The sequence below is a fragment of the Haemorhous mexicanus genome, chromosome 1 (assembly GCF_027477595.1).
Source record: "Haemorhous mexicanus isolate bHaeMex1 chromosome 1, bHaeMex1.pri, whole genome shotgun sequence".
In the NCBI taxonomy this organism is placed as follows: Eukaryota; Metazoa; Chordata; class Aves; order Passeriformes; family Fringillidae; genus Haemorhous; species Haemorhous mexicanus.
The window spans coordinates 6,492,354-6,507,068 of NC_082341.1; the positions used below are offsets into that span (position 1 = coordinate 6,492,354).

The following is a 14,715-nucleotide window of genomic DNA, read 5'->3' on the forward strand; positions in this document are numbered from 1 at the left end:
GCTGGAGAATATCAGAGGCTGGAATTCATGTGCTCCCAGGAACTGCTGAGTTCATGCACTACCAGGAACTGAAGAAAGCCTCTCATGAAGACACCTCTGCTGTGTGGGAGGCTGGATAAATGCCCTGGTAGTGCTGCCCTTCTTTTTCTACTCTCTGAGCTGGGGCAGGGGGTGTGATAGCAATGAGTGCTGTTAGTCACCAGCTGTCCCAGTCATCTCAGACTCCAGAGGCAGCAGGAACTCAGAGCCCCTGCAGATCAGACTGTGAATTTCTTTTTTGTATGCTCTCCTTGGCTGCTAACTCTCTCATCAGCTCTTCTTAAGGGAGATAAAAGAAAATCCTAAATAAAATTTTATCCACTTCTAGGGTGGCATCTCAGCAGTGTATCCTGGGATCTGAAGCCATTGCAAAACTCACTTTGAAGGCAGTGCAAAGATTAGTTCCTGTTTGGATAAGTCAGAAGGGAGCTACCACCTCTGGATTCCCAGTGCCCTCTCAGCCAAACTCTGGAGTAAACTGAGGTAAAAATCCTTGTTCTCAATCTGTCCCACAGCATGGACAGCCACTCTGCAGCCCATCAGCTGTAACACAAGACACAGTCCACACACAGCCCTGCACATTTCCCACTGCAAAACTGGACCCAAGCTTTACTTACAGGTTTTGAGGTAGCACAGGGAGCTGCTGTCACGATGGGAGGCTTGGCTGCACTTTGTGATGGAGGCAGAGAAAATCTCTGCCCCGTGTCTGGAGGTGAGGAACAGTGAATTCTTGTTTCTGGTCTCTCAGGCTCATGCTTGTAGGATTCAAGAGGAAACGTGGGCTGCTTGGTCACTTGTGTTGGGGTAGATGGAGAAGAGGAGAGGCCAGAAGCTGTGAAGAACAAAAATGGCCAAAGATCAGTTCAGGTGAAAAGCAGATGGAGATCTCAGCTTTACACAAAAGGAGAAAGGGGCAGAAAATACAGAAATACAGAAAATACAGAAATCCTGTCTTTTACATCACATTTCCCCAAACTAAAAGTAGGGATCTCACCTCCTTATTTATGAAAGGGAATCTGTGCCTTGCCATTAAAACTCTTTTAGGCTGGTTGAACTGTCTGGTCCACTACAGGGAGGCCCAGTGGCAGGATGGGAGTGCTGGAGGTTTGTCTTGTATTACCCTCCTGTCTGACTGCTTATTTCTAAAATGACACTCAGCATGGGTATTACTTTATTGTTGTCATTTTAATACTCCTGTGAGTCTCAGGATTACCCTTATCTCATGGCACATGGCTCAAAACCTCTAATGGTAGCTTTTCCTTCTTTTTCATTATTTTAACAGTATCTCAGCCAGCAGTAAAAATACAAGTAGGAACAGAGACAAAAAAGAAATGGAGCATATTTCTCCTGAGCCTCAGTTTGCTTTCTGTAAAGCTCTTGTACAGCCTTTGTATAAACTAAAATTGTTTTCAGCTGCCTTTGAGGAGAAAGATTGATCATATCTTTTGCTAAAAATCAGTGTCAGCAGCAGATAATTGCTCTTGTGAGCACCCTGGTTTTATTTGACACGTGTATGTGCTGTATTTTTGGTTACATTCCTAGGGCAGCTCTGAATTGTGAACAAACAGATTTAAACTGTGTTTATGACCCATTTAAGAACCAGCAGACATCCATCACCAGTCAGAAAATTCAGGTTCCAACATCTGTGTTTCTGGTTCCATGTACATCAGCAAACCAAGGGTGGTTCTCTGGTGCCAGAACAAATCAGGACAGACTTAGATGCTTAAAAACCATGAGGCTGAACTGGGATGTGTATTTTTAAGTGGGCTGTAAGACCTCTGAATTTGGCTAATTTCTTGTGCTTCCATAGATTTCTGTAGATGATCAGTTCAAAGGGGACTCAAGTCCATCAAAAGAGAGCAGATTAATGAGTATAAAAGCCCAGGCTACTCAAAGGAGTGTTTGGGAACACAATGTTGCATTTTCATGGTGAGTTTGGCTCATTGGTGGGAGCTTTCAGGGCTCCACCAGAGATTATTGCACCAGAGTTTTTCTCCTAAGTTCCTAAACTTGGAACACTGGACATCCAACAACTCAGGGAGGGATCTGTTACTTGAAGAAACTGTTACTCCTGACATATCTGGGGAAGAGTTGGCATATTCTGTGTTTAAAGGAATTAACATGTAATACGTGTAACTGTTCTTTACCTATTATTCTTCTTTGAAAACAACTTTTCTTGATGGCTTTTACATAATAAGAGACTTAACTCTGTAATAATAGAGTCACTCAACAGGAAACCTGCAAAATAATTAGGCTCTAATATGTTTTATTAATAGTGGGTTTAGTGGTACAGAGTACTGTATTTATTTCTTTCAAAGAAAATCTTAATTCTCACTGATAAACTTTAGCTTTGCTGGAATCAAAAAGGACCCCCTGCCCAGTCCCTGTCTTTGGTCCTTTTCCAAGCTTGCAGCTGGACTTCCATTTAATTTGATTTTTAAGGAGCCCTGCAGCTCTGCCAGTCAAGCAGCAATACCTCAGGCCCAGAGGGGACTGGGATTGGAGGCAGGTACAGATGTTGGCAGATGTGACATGCCATGGAGTGAGGCATCCTGGCATTCTGGATGTCCTCAAGCCCTGCTCATTTCAGGGGACTGGAGAGTGTGTTCCACTTCCCTAAGGACTGAAAGGACACCTCGCTTGCCGGTTCAGGTTTTGCTGGCAGACAAATTTTAATAAGCAGTTCTGGGGAAGATGCTCCTCTGTGTTTTTATGGAGCAAATGTTCCCTGAGAGCTCAGACTGGGAGCTGAGATAGCTGCAATCGATGCAAATGGAAAACCACTAAAAGGGAGAGAAACACCATTAGATCTTAAAGCCTTGCTGCTGGGATGGGTTCATTGTGTGCTAATGTATTCTGCAAGTCCACAAGAACCATTTCCAGTTCCGAGAGGCTCTGCCAGAAGAGCTTTTACCAGACATACAGAAACCACACACTCAGCAGCCCAGCAAGGCTGGCCTGCCAGGAGCAGAGGACATCTGTAGGACACAGGGACACGTGGATCAAAGGGGACCGTGGAAGTAACACCTCTTACATCCTGTGACAACTACTGTCACCTCATTACAGACATGTCACAGCCCAGGCAGGACAGACAGCCTGGTTTCCATCTTACAAGAACATTCACTGGTGGTGAATCTCCTTTTGGATGCCAGCCTTGGATACTTGGCATGAGTTTTTATGGATGAGGAGCATCTGTGACTCCAGCACACTGAGCCTTAGAACTGTTTGTTTCAACCAGGCACTTCAAACATAAAGTACTCGCTGTGAGGCACACCCCAATACATCTGAGATTCAATTTGTCTGTGACTCAGTTTCTGCACAGATTCGGAGGGAAAAATATAATTATTTTGCAGGGTACTTGATAAAATTAATGTAATTAAGCTATTCAGTCTTTTATAGGCCTACCTCAGAGTATTATTGGGGTATCTATGTTATTTACATTTGTACAATACTGATATTGAAGTCATAATCACATAGGAAATGCTAAATTTTTTACAAATGTTGCAACAAAATACTTCTGGCTGCTGTGATACAGTCTAACACCCTAAACCCTATGAGAAGGGCTTTATAAAAGCCTTCCACATCAAAAAATGAAAATCTGTACTATATCTCCAGAGCAAATCAGTTCAGGAGTAACAGGACTTTGTATTGACTTTAGTCCTATTGGTCTGACAACTGAACAGCAGCACTGGTGTAAATATATTTATTATTATCTGTACATGTAGTGGGTGCCCTGCTCTACTACAGCAGAAGGAATCCAGTGAAGAGACAAGACACAACTCTATCCCATGGCTAAAAGCAGTTTGTCTGGGAGAATGTACTTAAAACAACTAAGCAGGGAAAACCAGACAGCAATTCAGGATTCTTCTATCATGAAGCTGAAGCAATTCAGTATGTATGTAGGAATTGGGGGGATAAACAAACTTTGACATTGGCTACAAACCCTACTGGTTCTGGTAACAATATGAACAGAATGTGGTGTTTTCATGTTATGAAAATAAATAGCTGTCCCTTTTTTATAGCAAAAAAGAATTTTAGAAAAAATTAAAAAGAGACAAAAGGGTCTAGCAGATTGGTTGCTATGTCTGTGGCTAACAAAAGGGCTTGTCTTTTGGGGTTGGAACTGAATGATCTTTAAGGTCTCTTCCAACCCAAAACATTTGATGATTCAATGATTCTATATTTCCTATTGATTAACCCTATCCAGTCCTGAAACAACCCGAGAGTTTTGCTGTGTTCTGATTCATTCTCACATTACCTTTCTCAGGACAAAACCAGTGCAAATAAAGAGGGAAACTTTGTGGTCTCCAAACTGATGAATCATAAGTACTAAGATTTGCATAACTGATTATGCACATGAAGAAGAATATTCATGACATTCACAGGAATATGTGGTTCAAAACAACTTTCATATTACAGCTTCCCATGGAATGTGTGTGTGAGATCCTAGCAGAACTAGACAGAAGACTTGGAGCAGAATGGGGATGTCTCCAGCTGCCTTCCCCCTGTGACAGGGACAGCACACAGGGATGGCCCAGCACTCAGTTCTGTGCCCCTGTTTGAGCAACTTCAGCTGGGTTCAAGCCACACATCACGGGTTGGGTGCAAAAGCCCCAAGGAAGTGCTGCTGGAATGGCAGTGCCCACACCTTTAGCTCAAGTCACTCCCAGCACTGACTGGTATTGAGCTGGGCACATACAAAACTGATGTTGCCCCTTTCACTTGTTTCTCTAGGTATTTACAGCAATTGTAAATACCTATTGTTGTTCCAAAAAATTTCTCTTAAAAAAAGCCCTTATTTTGCACAGCATTTCGTTTTTCAGCCATGTACTTGGGCACTCTGATCCAAACCAGCCCTCCAGTGCTACAGAACAGGAAAGGATGAAATGCTGCCTTGTCATCCATGTAGTCCCAAGGGAAGAAGGGTGGATGCCCTCCTACATTTCCTATGTTCTCAGGGTGACACCCACAATGAGTTCTGTCACCTACATTTCATGCCTGACCTGGCAGGATGCATCTGGTGGTTTCTGGGAGGCAGGATGTTCACAGCCCAGTGATTCCTGCCAAAGCCTCCCTTTTCATCAGCCCTTCCCCAGAAAGAAAAACAGCTGCTGCCCCCATGAACCCTTGGAGCCACCTGCCCCCATAGGATGCTGGAAGGGATTTCAGGGATGTGCAAACACTCCTTTCCAGAGGTTTGGCTTCAGGGGACAGTAACAGAGTCACACTCCCCATTGAGGGCCCTAAGGATGGAGCCAGCAGGCTGCCCTCAAACTTTTACTTTTACTTCTGTGTACTTAAGTTGCTGAAACTGGAGAGAGTTACTGGCCATGAAAACGAAATCACTCTTTGCACTTTCCCTACCAATCACACTTCATATTCTCTCATCCTGTACCTGATCAAACAAATGATAACACTGCTAATACTTAAAGCTGTGGCTAAAACAGTTTTTCAAGTTTATTTATAGGGCCATATTCATTTACCATTTAGAGTGAAACTTCTCAAAAAAAAAAAAAAAAAAAACCAACAAAAAACCCCACAAAAAATGCCCACCAAAACAAAAAATCCAACCAACCAAAAAAAAAAAAATCCAATTAAAAAAAACCCCAAAACAAAACCCAAAAGGAATTTCCATTTGCAGTGTCTCCATGTGACACTTTTTGTCTTGACTCTTTCCCAGGACAGCACTGTCCTTTCATTTGCATTCTCAGCTGGCAGTGAAACAGAGAAGGCTGCAGGCTGTGGCTGCTGAATTTTAAGTACCCTGCAGCACAAGTGAATCTGAGCTGAGCTGCTGGTTCATTAAGCTGATTCACTCTTCAGACACAATACTGTGTTAATTCTGACACATAAGCAAATCAATGCAAATTATGTGAAATCAGCTTTAATGCCACTTAATGGCAGTAAAGCTCTGAACCCATCAGCAGGTGAATGGCCACTGCCTGATTCCATCCAAACAGTGCTGGTGACATTGGGACTAAATTTTGTAAGATACCCGTTACTTTAAAAAATAATAAACTGTAAGTTTAAATAATAATAAAAAATAATAAATGAAGTCTGAAGAGTAAATCTGAAGAGTTATTGTTCCAAAAATAGCATGGATACTGCCCAGGAAATTTCCTGTTTTATCTAACATTGTCACTCACACACCAGTTCAGGTGCTTCCCACCTTATAGGAGTTACAGGTCCTGTTCTTGAACCCTATAGCCTTTATCTGTGATTGACACTGCACCACCTATATAATGGCCAGGGTTTACAGCCCTTCCAAACTGCCTGGCTCCAGCTGAGCAGCATCAATCCCAGCTGCATTAGCAAAGGATTTTGTTTCAATCTTACTGAAACAGCTCCATGGCTTTCCATGTAGCAGGTACACCACTCAATGGGAAGCTTGGTTGTTCCCAAAAACACATTTCTGATGCTTTCATGAATCAGAGGAAGAGAAAAATACACCTCTTAAGGAATTAAAATATCATATGCTGTCTGAAAATTTCATGGGAAAATGTATAATTTTGTAACTAAAAAAAAAAAATTCTAAAAAAATCGAATTTATTTATAGTAGTTTGAACATAGTAAAGGAAACCACTTCTTAAGTGGTCTCAGCCATAGAAATACCTGACCCTGAAAGCTCCAGCTTTTGCTTCAGATGCTATTCCACTTTATAAAACCAAAGACAAAACCCCACTGCTATCCAGAATTCAGTCTGTTCTACTCCACTTGTGGAATATTTATGTGCCAAACCCACACTTGTATCTGTGGAATCTGCAAGATAACACCTTTTCCTCATAAAACTGAGAAAATCAGGAGCTGAAGAGTTTAATTACCAAAGTTTTGAGAATTGTTTTTCTTTCTGAAGATCTCAAGGCCCCTTTATGAGGAAAGGCTGATCAGGAGAAACTCTTGGCTGTATCCTTTAAAAAAGATGATGCTGTATCCTTAAAGGAGTTTATTGAAGATCTCTCCTGCAATGATGATTAGACAGAGGATCTTCCACCTTGCCCAGAACCACACCGTGGTTGTCTTACATTTGTTAAATGTACTTGTCAAATCTTGACACATTATGTTAGCTCATAAAGCAATAAACACATGAGATCCAAGATCAGAAATTCTGGTGGAGATCATCCCTCCCAATGGGCTTTTTCTAGTTCTCATTGGCAGTAAGGTTCCAGCCTGGCTTCTAACTACTAATTTTCTGCCAATGCTTCTCCTTTGTCTCGCAAATACTGGAGAAAAACCACGGCCAAATAATTCAGAGCAAAGAAAGGGGGATCACTCACAAGCTCCATGGCAAAGAATGGCTTTTTTTTTTGAGATGGCCAAATGCTCATTCCATTGCTGCTCCAGCCTGACAGGTGATGAATGAAGAGGTCCTGGTAATGGTTGAGGTAGTCACTGAATAAGTGCCTGGGCTGGCAGGAATAATTAACTCGGCATGGTAATTATAGTGAGAGACTCAGCACCAAGACTTGGTCAGACACCAGATGGCTGTGGCCAAGACAGAGTCAGAAACACAGACAGTGTGTGCCTTGCCAGCACAAGTGAGGAGAAAAGTACTGACAGAGATCCTCAGCAGGTAACAGCCTGATGAGAGAGCATCCTGTAGAACCAGGATGTGCAAACCTCCCTCGTGGATGCTCCTGGTGGGGACACCCCTAAAAAGTTCTGTGCCAGGAATGAGAGAGGGACAGGACATCTGTTTTTTTCAGTCTTCAGGTTGCTGTTTATTTTTCTCTTATCAGAAGTTCAGCATGCTGTCTACATCTCAGAGTACAAACAGAAGGCACCAAAAGTCACAAGACACACAGATTCAAGATCTTTTAAAGCTCTTTTCTCCAATTAACTCTTAGAATGTATTTTATTTCTACCTTTCTATCAGTAACTAATTGTCTGTCCACACAACATCCACATTGCAGCTCTTTCTAACCAATCATTCTGTGCCACCAACACTGCAGAAATTGGAGTAGATTAAGAACAAGAAAGAGATCAAACAATACCCAACATCCTCCATCTTGTCTCCTATCTACCTCCATACTAAAACCCCAAAACTCTAAGTTTTTCACCCTGTGATAAACTCTACTACTCTCTATTTCACACACTCGTAGATTCCAGTTCATCCCAAAGTCTTGGAAGCTTTCTCCATGGACAAAGGTTAAAAGCAGTGTTCCCCTGGGGATCAGGACTTTTCAGGACAGGCAGAGAGACATTCCCTGTGCCCTGGGTTCCAGCACCAGGACAAGGAGGTTTGGGCAGGGATCTCCACGAGAAACACCCATGAGGGAAGAATGCTTCACCCTCCTGTGCATCCATCGCCCACAGAGCACGGGGTCAAGAATTTGCAGATATCAGCTGTCACAAATAGGTTAGAGACGGTTGTAAAATAGTTGATAATTGTTAAGCATATAAAAAGTTTGGTAATTATATGGTAAAACGGGTTAAAAGGGTAGTTAAGAAATACGGTACTCCATGAATCGCATTGCACCTGAGTAAAGCGCACCTTCCCCAGGCAGAACGAGCCAGCCTGGACAGAACTGTAATGAGCCAATCAAGCGCCTTAAACCTTCATGCACATGAAGGATCCCATCAGAAACCAACCAAAAGGAACAAAAAACAGGATAAAAAGGGGACATCCGACCCAGTGAATGTGGGTTCACCTGGAACAGCGGGAACATCGCTGCCCAAGAAAGGAAGAAGATCCAGCGCTGGCACTGCAGCATCCCCGACGGGAACGCTCCTGTTCCACTCGCGGGGCCCCTAAGCTTTAGGTCTTATAATAAATGCTGAAATCACTTTAGAACCGGGAGTGTGTTCCCGTTTTTAACGTCAGCTTTTCACTCTGGCCAGGCAGCTCCCCTCGAGGAGCTGAGAAGGGCCACCTCCCGAAGGGCTCCTGCCGCACGCAGAGCCGGTGATGGGATGTGACATCCCGCAGCCGCTCCCGGGGGCCGACCGCTGGGCTAGAACAAAAGCGGCGCTGCGATACCCATCTAAAAAGTCACTAAAATGAAAACGAATCGCTCCTCTCCATTCAAACCGCGCTGCAGAGACACATGGCATCTGTGCAAAGGCCGCGTTCTGATCCCGGCCGGATGAGGGATGAGCGAAAGCCAAGGCAGGCGAGCGAGCCCCGTGCCGCTGTTGGCCCTTATCGATGTGCCGGGAGCTGCTGGAAGCCAAATCCCCGCTGCCTTCCCAGCGCCCCGGCCGGGCACAGCCCCCGGCACAGGGCAGGGGTTCACATGGCCCCGGTGCCGCTGCTGGTTACAGCCGGCTGCTGGGAGGAACAATGCCTGCAGCGGGACGCCTTTATTTACTTAATACACCACCTGGCATTTCAACTTTCACTGAGTACTTGGTGTTCAGAGCCCTTAATGAAATAACTTTTGTTTTCTATTCTAGCAAAGAGGCTGGCTGCTCAGGCGGGCATTTAACATTGCTTTCCACATTAACCTCTATTGTCCTATCCAGGCTTTCTTCTGTTTTGAGCCAAGCTGAGCTAAATGCTCCCCTGCCATCAGAAAGCTGCAAGTTGCCCATCTTTGGAGACACTTTGGGGGCCAGCACTGTCTGTCCCTCCATCACCCTGCCCTCTGCCAGAGGCTGCTAGAACTGCTTTCTGCCTCTCTCCCTGGCCACCATCCTCACTGCTCCTGTTCTGCTTCTTCTTTGCTGCTTGCAAAGTTCTTCATGGACAGACGGGGAAACAGAACCCTGCCCTGAAGGGTTTGCATTTTGACAGGCAAAGGAAAAGAGGAGGAAAATTAAGGGGGAAAGGTGGGAGAAGGAATGCTGCATGCACAGTATATAAAGACAAGTTTAGAAGCAATTACTTGCTCTGATGCTTAATTTCACATTTAGGGATTTCATATTTAATCACTGCAATAAACGTCAGCTCTTTGAAGCAGCTGCTTGAGGGGTTGCAGAATGAGGTAGGTTGTTGCTTCACCTATGATTTATGATACGTTCATCCAGTGTAAATTTTAAAAAAATGAGGTAATTGAAGCAAAGATTTGCTTGCAATAAAACAGCGCCTTAACCACATACCTTATTTCTGTAACACACTAAAGCAAAGGAACACCCCATGGAATTAAAAAAAAACTCCAAACATTTTACAAACATGTCATTAGAGGGGCAAGTAGATGAAAAGAACAGTCTAAATCAGAGTCTGCAGAACCCCACTGAAATCCCTGTGGGGGATTTCATCTGCTCAGTACATCCACTCGCTGTGTAACAGTGAGAGACAGAATATTAATGCACATAAAGACCAGTGGGGCATCTATTTGCAGGGTAGGCATGACAGCTCCAGGGCTGGTGCCAGGGGAATGTGCACTGTACTGTACATGCAGCTAAAGGCTGTAATCACAGTGTGGTGCTTCCCAAGGCTGGGAATAGCAGGATAGAAGGCTATCAGGGCAGAGACTTCAGGACTCAGGGCCCGGGACCTGTTCTCTATTTAATTCATTAGTTTATGTTAGTCTCAGGTTCCTACTCTTGCAATGAATAGGATAGCTCCAGAGGTGCCAGTAATAGCACCAGAGGTACAGCTGGAATGCCAGTCTCACAGCACAGTTTAATTTTGTTTATTTTCTGCAGTGTTTACAAGGGCACCGAGCTGCGAGTAATTAAATATTTGCAAAGTACTCCAAATCCTCAGGAAAGCTGTAGCTAAAGAAAGAAGCCATAATTTGACATTTCTTTGCTTCTGATACTGATTTTTTAAAACATTTTTTTCTTCTTTTATTAAAAGGAAAGAGAAATCTCTCCTTCTAGCTCTTTTCAAAATTCAGCAAGAGTCCAAGCACTGCTTCAGCCGGTGGCATTTGCCTCTTCCCACTGTGTCTGAGTCAGACCTGTGCCTCATCATAATTCCTCTCTTGCTAACCTGGGAATTAATCTTTTTGTGCACATATGGCATGGCAGAGACAACTCAGTGCTCTCTACACACCTACCAAAGCCTTCTGAAGAAATAACTAATGACTTCATGGCTCTTGTTTGATTGAAAATAAATTGCTGTGGGACTGCTCCTGCTCCTTGGGCAACTTGCTAGCATAATTTCCATTGCTTTAGTTGGTACTGGATAGTGCTTTTAGCAGAACATTAGTGCAGTAAATGGCTGCTTTCTCTAGACACCAGCTGGCACAGACCTTTCCCTCCCCTTCCCTTGAAATGATCCATGCAAGCTTTCTTCTGCCTTTCACAATCAGATCTCAAGGTGATGTGGATGACAAAGAACCTCAGGCCTCCCTCCTTCTGGTTAGCTCTAAACCAGACTGGTTTCCAGTGCAGAACAAACACTCCTCTTGGCACGGCTAGGCAGCAGTGGGAAAGGGGCCAGGAGCAAAGCAGAACCACTTTGTACAGTGGCATTGCTGGCTTTTACCCCTGCAAGTGTACAGGAAACCATTGCCCAAGTTCTGCTGTGGGACAGAATTGTCCTTCTAGGATCTGCTTGAGGGCACAAGGGAGGAAAAAGGAGAGAAGACAGCTGCATAGCCATGCACCAAACCCACAACTATATCAAAGCCCTGAACTGGGATGTACTTATCAACCACTGGCAAGTCCAAGCTGCCCATACATGAAGAACCAGTTACCATCTTATTTTCTTTTCCCAGCACAGAAACTGGGTAAGATTAAAGTCAAATTAAGCCCTGTCCTCTTGCTGGGACTCTCCACACTCTTACCAATAAAGTGTTGTTATGATACCAAGCCATGAAATGAGGCTGAGGAGCAGCAATACCACATCTGTACATTTAAACTTCAGGATGGAGCCAGGAAGTTCCCCAAGAAGCTGTCCAAGGATTACCAGAAGATATGTCTGCAGAGTTTTAGATGCTGGTGTTGCCACAGCTGTGAAACCAAACAGGCTTAGGAAGCATTTGCTACCTGCCCAAGAGAGCCATGAACACTTGGGCCCATCCTATTTAAGGAGTTCAGCCAGAAATTAATCCCTACTTTGTTAACATAAGCCTAAAGGGAATTTCAAACTCATACCTGGAAAAATAGCAGTTACATGGAATGAACAACTCAGCTTGGGATGTTCAATGATCCTATCAAGTTAAACTCCATCATCTTATTCTTCTTACCTGCCCATGAATAAAATTCAAACTCATGGGAGGGGACAACATGTCAGTGATGTCCATTGCATTGGATCAACCAACACCTGGTGTGATTTCATGTCTCTGTTGCCTAGTGTTTCTATTGTCTGCAACATTTCTGATATTTCTGCACCAACTACAGGGCACAGGGTTGGCCTGTGCCTTCCCAGCCATGCAGGCTTTCTTCACTCCTGATCTTCCTCCTCCTTCTTCAGACCAACCATCTCCCCTCCCCTCCATGTTTCCTGCTAAAATGTCATATCTGACTCTCCGTTTCAGGACCAGTACAGACTGATTCTAGAGAATGAGTTAGAGGAATTCCTCACATGTTTATTTTTTTTCTTGCAATTTCATCTTCAAATGCAGGCTGATTTAAACCTATCTCCTCCACTTGCCAAGTCAACAGAGTGCCTGCATGACCAGCCCCCAAAAGCATGCACAGGGTGGCTTTCTTTGCTTGGCTGCCCAACAAGAGCTGATTCCTCCTCTCAACACCCAGCCCTGTGGTGCTGCAAACCTCTGGCAGGAAAGAGCCTGAGAGCCCTTTGGCAGAGCAAGTTTTTCCAAGGGCTAGTCAGGCAGTTTGCATCTCCAGGAAATCCTTTCCCTCCCCTGTCATCCAACCCCAGCTTCACCCCACAGCCCATCCCAGGTCACTAAGACAGCGTGCCTCCAGCACATGATAAAGTCACTTTCCTGGCTTCTTCTACTCCCCAGAGCTGTCATCCTGCTACAAAGCAAGTGAAAGCATAGGAGCCAAAAGGACCCAGCATGCTGAGAATGAATCCCTCAACAGCCGGCTTGTTGGAGCACAGGACACCTCCATGCCAGAGATTCCCCTGGCTCAGAGGGAAATGTGATTTATTTCAGCAGATCCACCCCTGCCCTTTCATTCTGCTCCCCTCCAGCACTCCAGTTCTTATTTTTTGCAGGTGTCTCCAGAGACTTAGATCCCATTCCTGCACGGCAGCATCAGCTGTGCACAGGCAGTTCACACTGGCACACCAACCCAGCCCCATTTCCCACTCAAGTTAATGCTCCAAAGTGGGGTAGAGATTTACAGCATCACTTCAATCCCTGGACTCAGGAAGGCTGAGCCATGCCCACTCACAGACAGCCAGGTTCAAACCCAGAGGAGTGGCCCACTGGAATCTGCAGAGGCCAGGCAAAGTCAGCAGCCATAAAAATCACAAAAGGTGAACAGACTGTTTGGTGTTTCCTTTGCACCAGGATAAAACCTGGTGCATCTCCAAGCAGGTACATTTGCAGAGGCTCTTCCTTCAAGTTTGCTGCCTCTCTGAGTAGGGACAACACAGTATCCAAAATCTTGGGCAGGAGAGACACGGACAAAGTCTACAATTTGAATGGTTACATACTAAAAGGGAAGCAATTGCAGGAGCAGTTCTGACCTGACAGAGAAAAGAAGCATGGACAGACAGCTCTTAAGTATCTGCTCCCAGTGTTTCCCACCCAAGATGGATCAGTAAAAAGCCACACTGATGGCCCACAAAGCTCTGCCTTAGAGGGCAGCCTGTGGGCAGAGGTCTGACTGCCTGCCCTGTTGTCTTCTGTAACTCTGCAGTGGTCAAGGAAAGGAAATGCACAGAAGACTTGTAAGCTCTTCTAGTTAAGGCTTTAATCCTCTGAGAATCTGCACACAGCAGAGGGGCTTCAGAGGAGGCTGTGAGGAAGGGACCTGAGGGCAGGACCAGATCTCCTGGGGAAGGGATGACTCCTCCAGCCAGGAGCAGATGGAGCAGTTGGTGAGGCTGCTGTGACAGCCCTGGCAGAGCCACTCAAATGCTGCCCTTCAGCTTGGAGCAGGTGATTCCTACAAGCACCACCCTGCCCACTGAGACAGCTGGAAACAGGCAGGGGTCAGGGCTTCAAAACTGGAAGAAAGTCCATTCAGCCTGAACCCTTGTGAGGAGCAGAAGGTCTCTTCACAGGACACGAGTGATCCCAGCAAGGCCAGCAGATGCTTCCCTGCCAGCCTGCCCCAGCCCTGAGCAGGGGGCTGGTTATGCAAGCACTGACTCAGATGTCAGGGAGCAAAGCCAGCACTGCAAAGGCCACGGGGAACAACTGTCAGATGAGAAAAGATTTCAGTCACTGCTGACTGAAGCTGGATTTAACCTAACAGGGAAAGGCTTTTTAGCTTTTTATCTCATCACCAACCTGCTGCACCTGTCACTTCCCTCCCAAGCTACACTGTTTGGATGTCATTCCTGAAAATAAATTATGAGTTGTTTTCTCTTTGTAACAAGTTACTATTGCAATGGAAAACTGGTTGCTTTCAGTTGTTAAAGCATGGAAGTGCTGCAACCTGTTCCTCGAAGCACTGGCAGCCCTGGGACAAGTGCATTGCTATCTCAGTGTTGGCATACCCCTGAGACACCCAGGGCTCCTGCTCAGGGAGCCAGTTAGATTGAATCTGCTTCCACAAACACTGTGACAAGTTCTCAGGCACTTCTGCAAGCAGTAAACCTCTATATATTACCCCAGTTTATAGAACACTGGTGAAAATGTATGTGATGCTGGGAGGTTGCTGCTGCTGCTCAACACAAATGAATCAGTCAAGTGGTAA

General features: G+C 44.9%; 1 protein-coding gene across 5 annotated transcripts in view; it reads right to left on the bottom strand.

Moving 5' to 3' along the window:
• PRKAG2 (protein kinase AMP-activated non-catalytic subunit gamma 2) overlaps positions 1-14,715 on the bottom strand; it is a 214,294-nt gene that overhangs the window by 67,348 nt on the left and 132,231 nt on the right. For all 5 annotated transcript variants that reach the window (XM_059839248.1, XM_059839266.1, XM_059839257.1 and 2 more), the window contains one exon: positions 657-871. In XM_059839248.1, the coding sequence (XP_059695231.1) occupies positions 657-871 (215 nt within the window). The remainder of the gene's footprint in view (positions 1-656; positions 872-14,715) is intronic.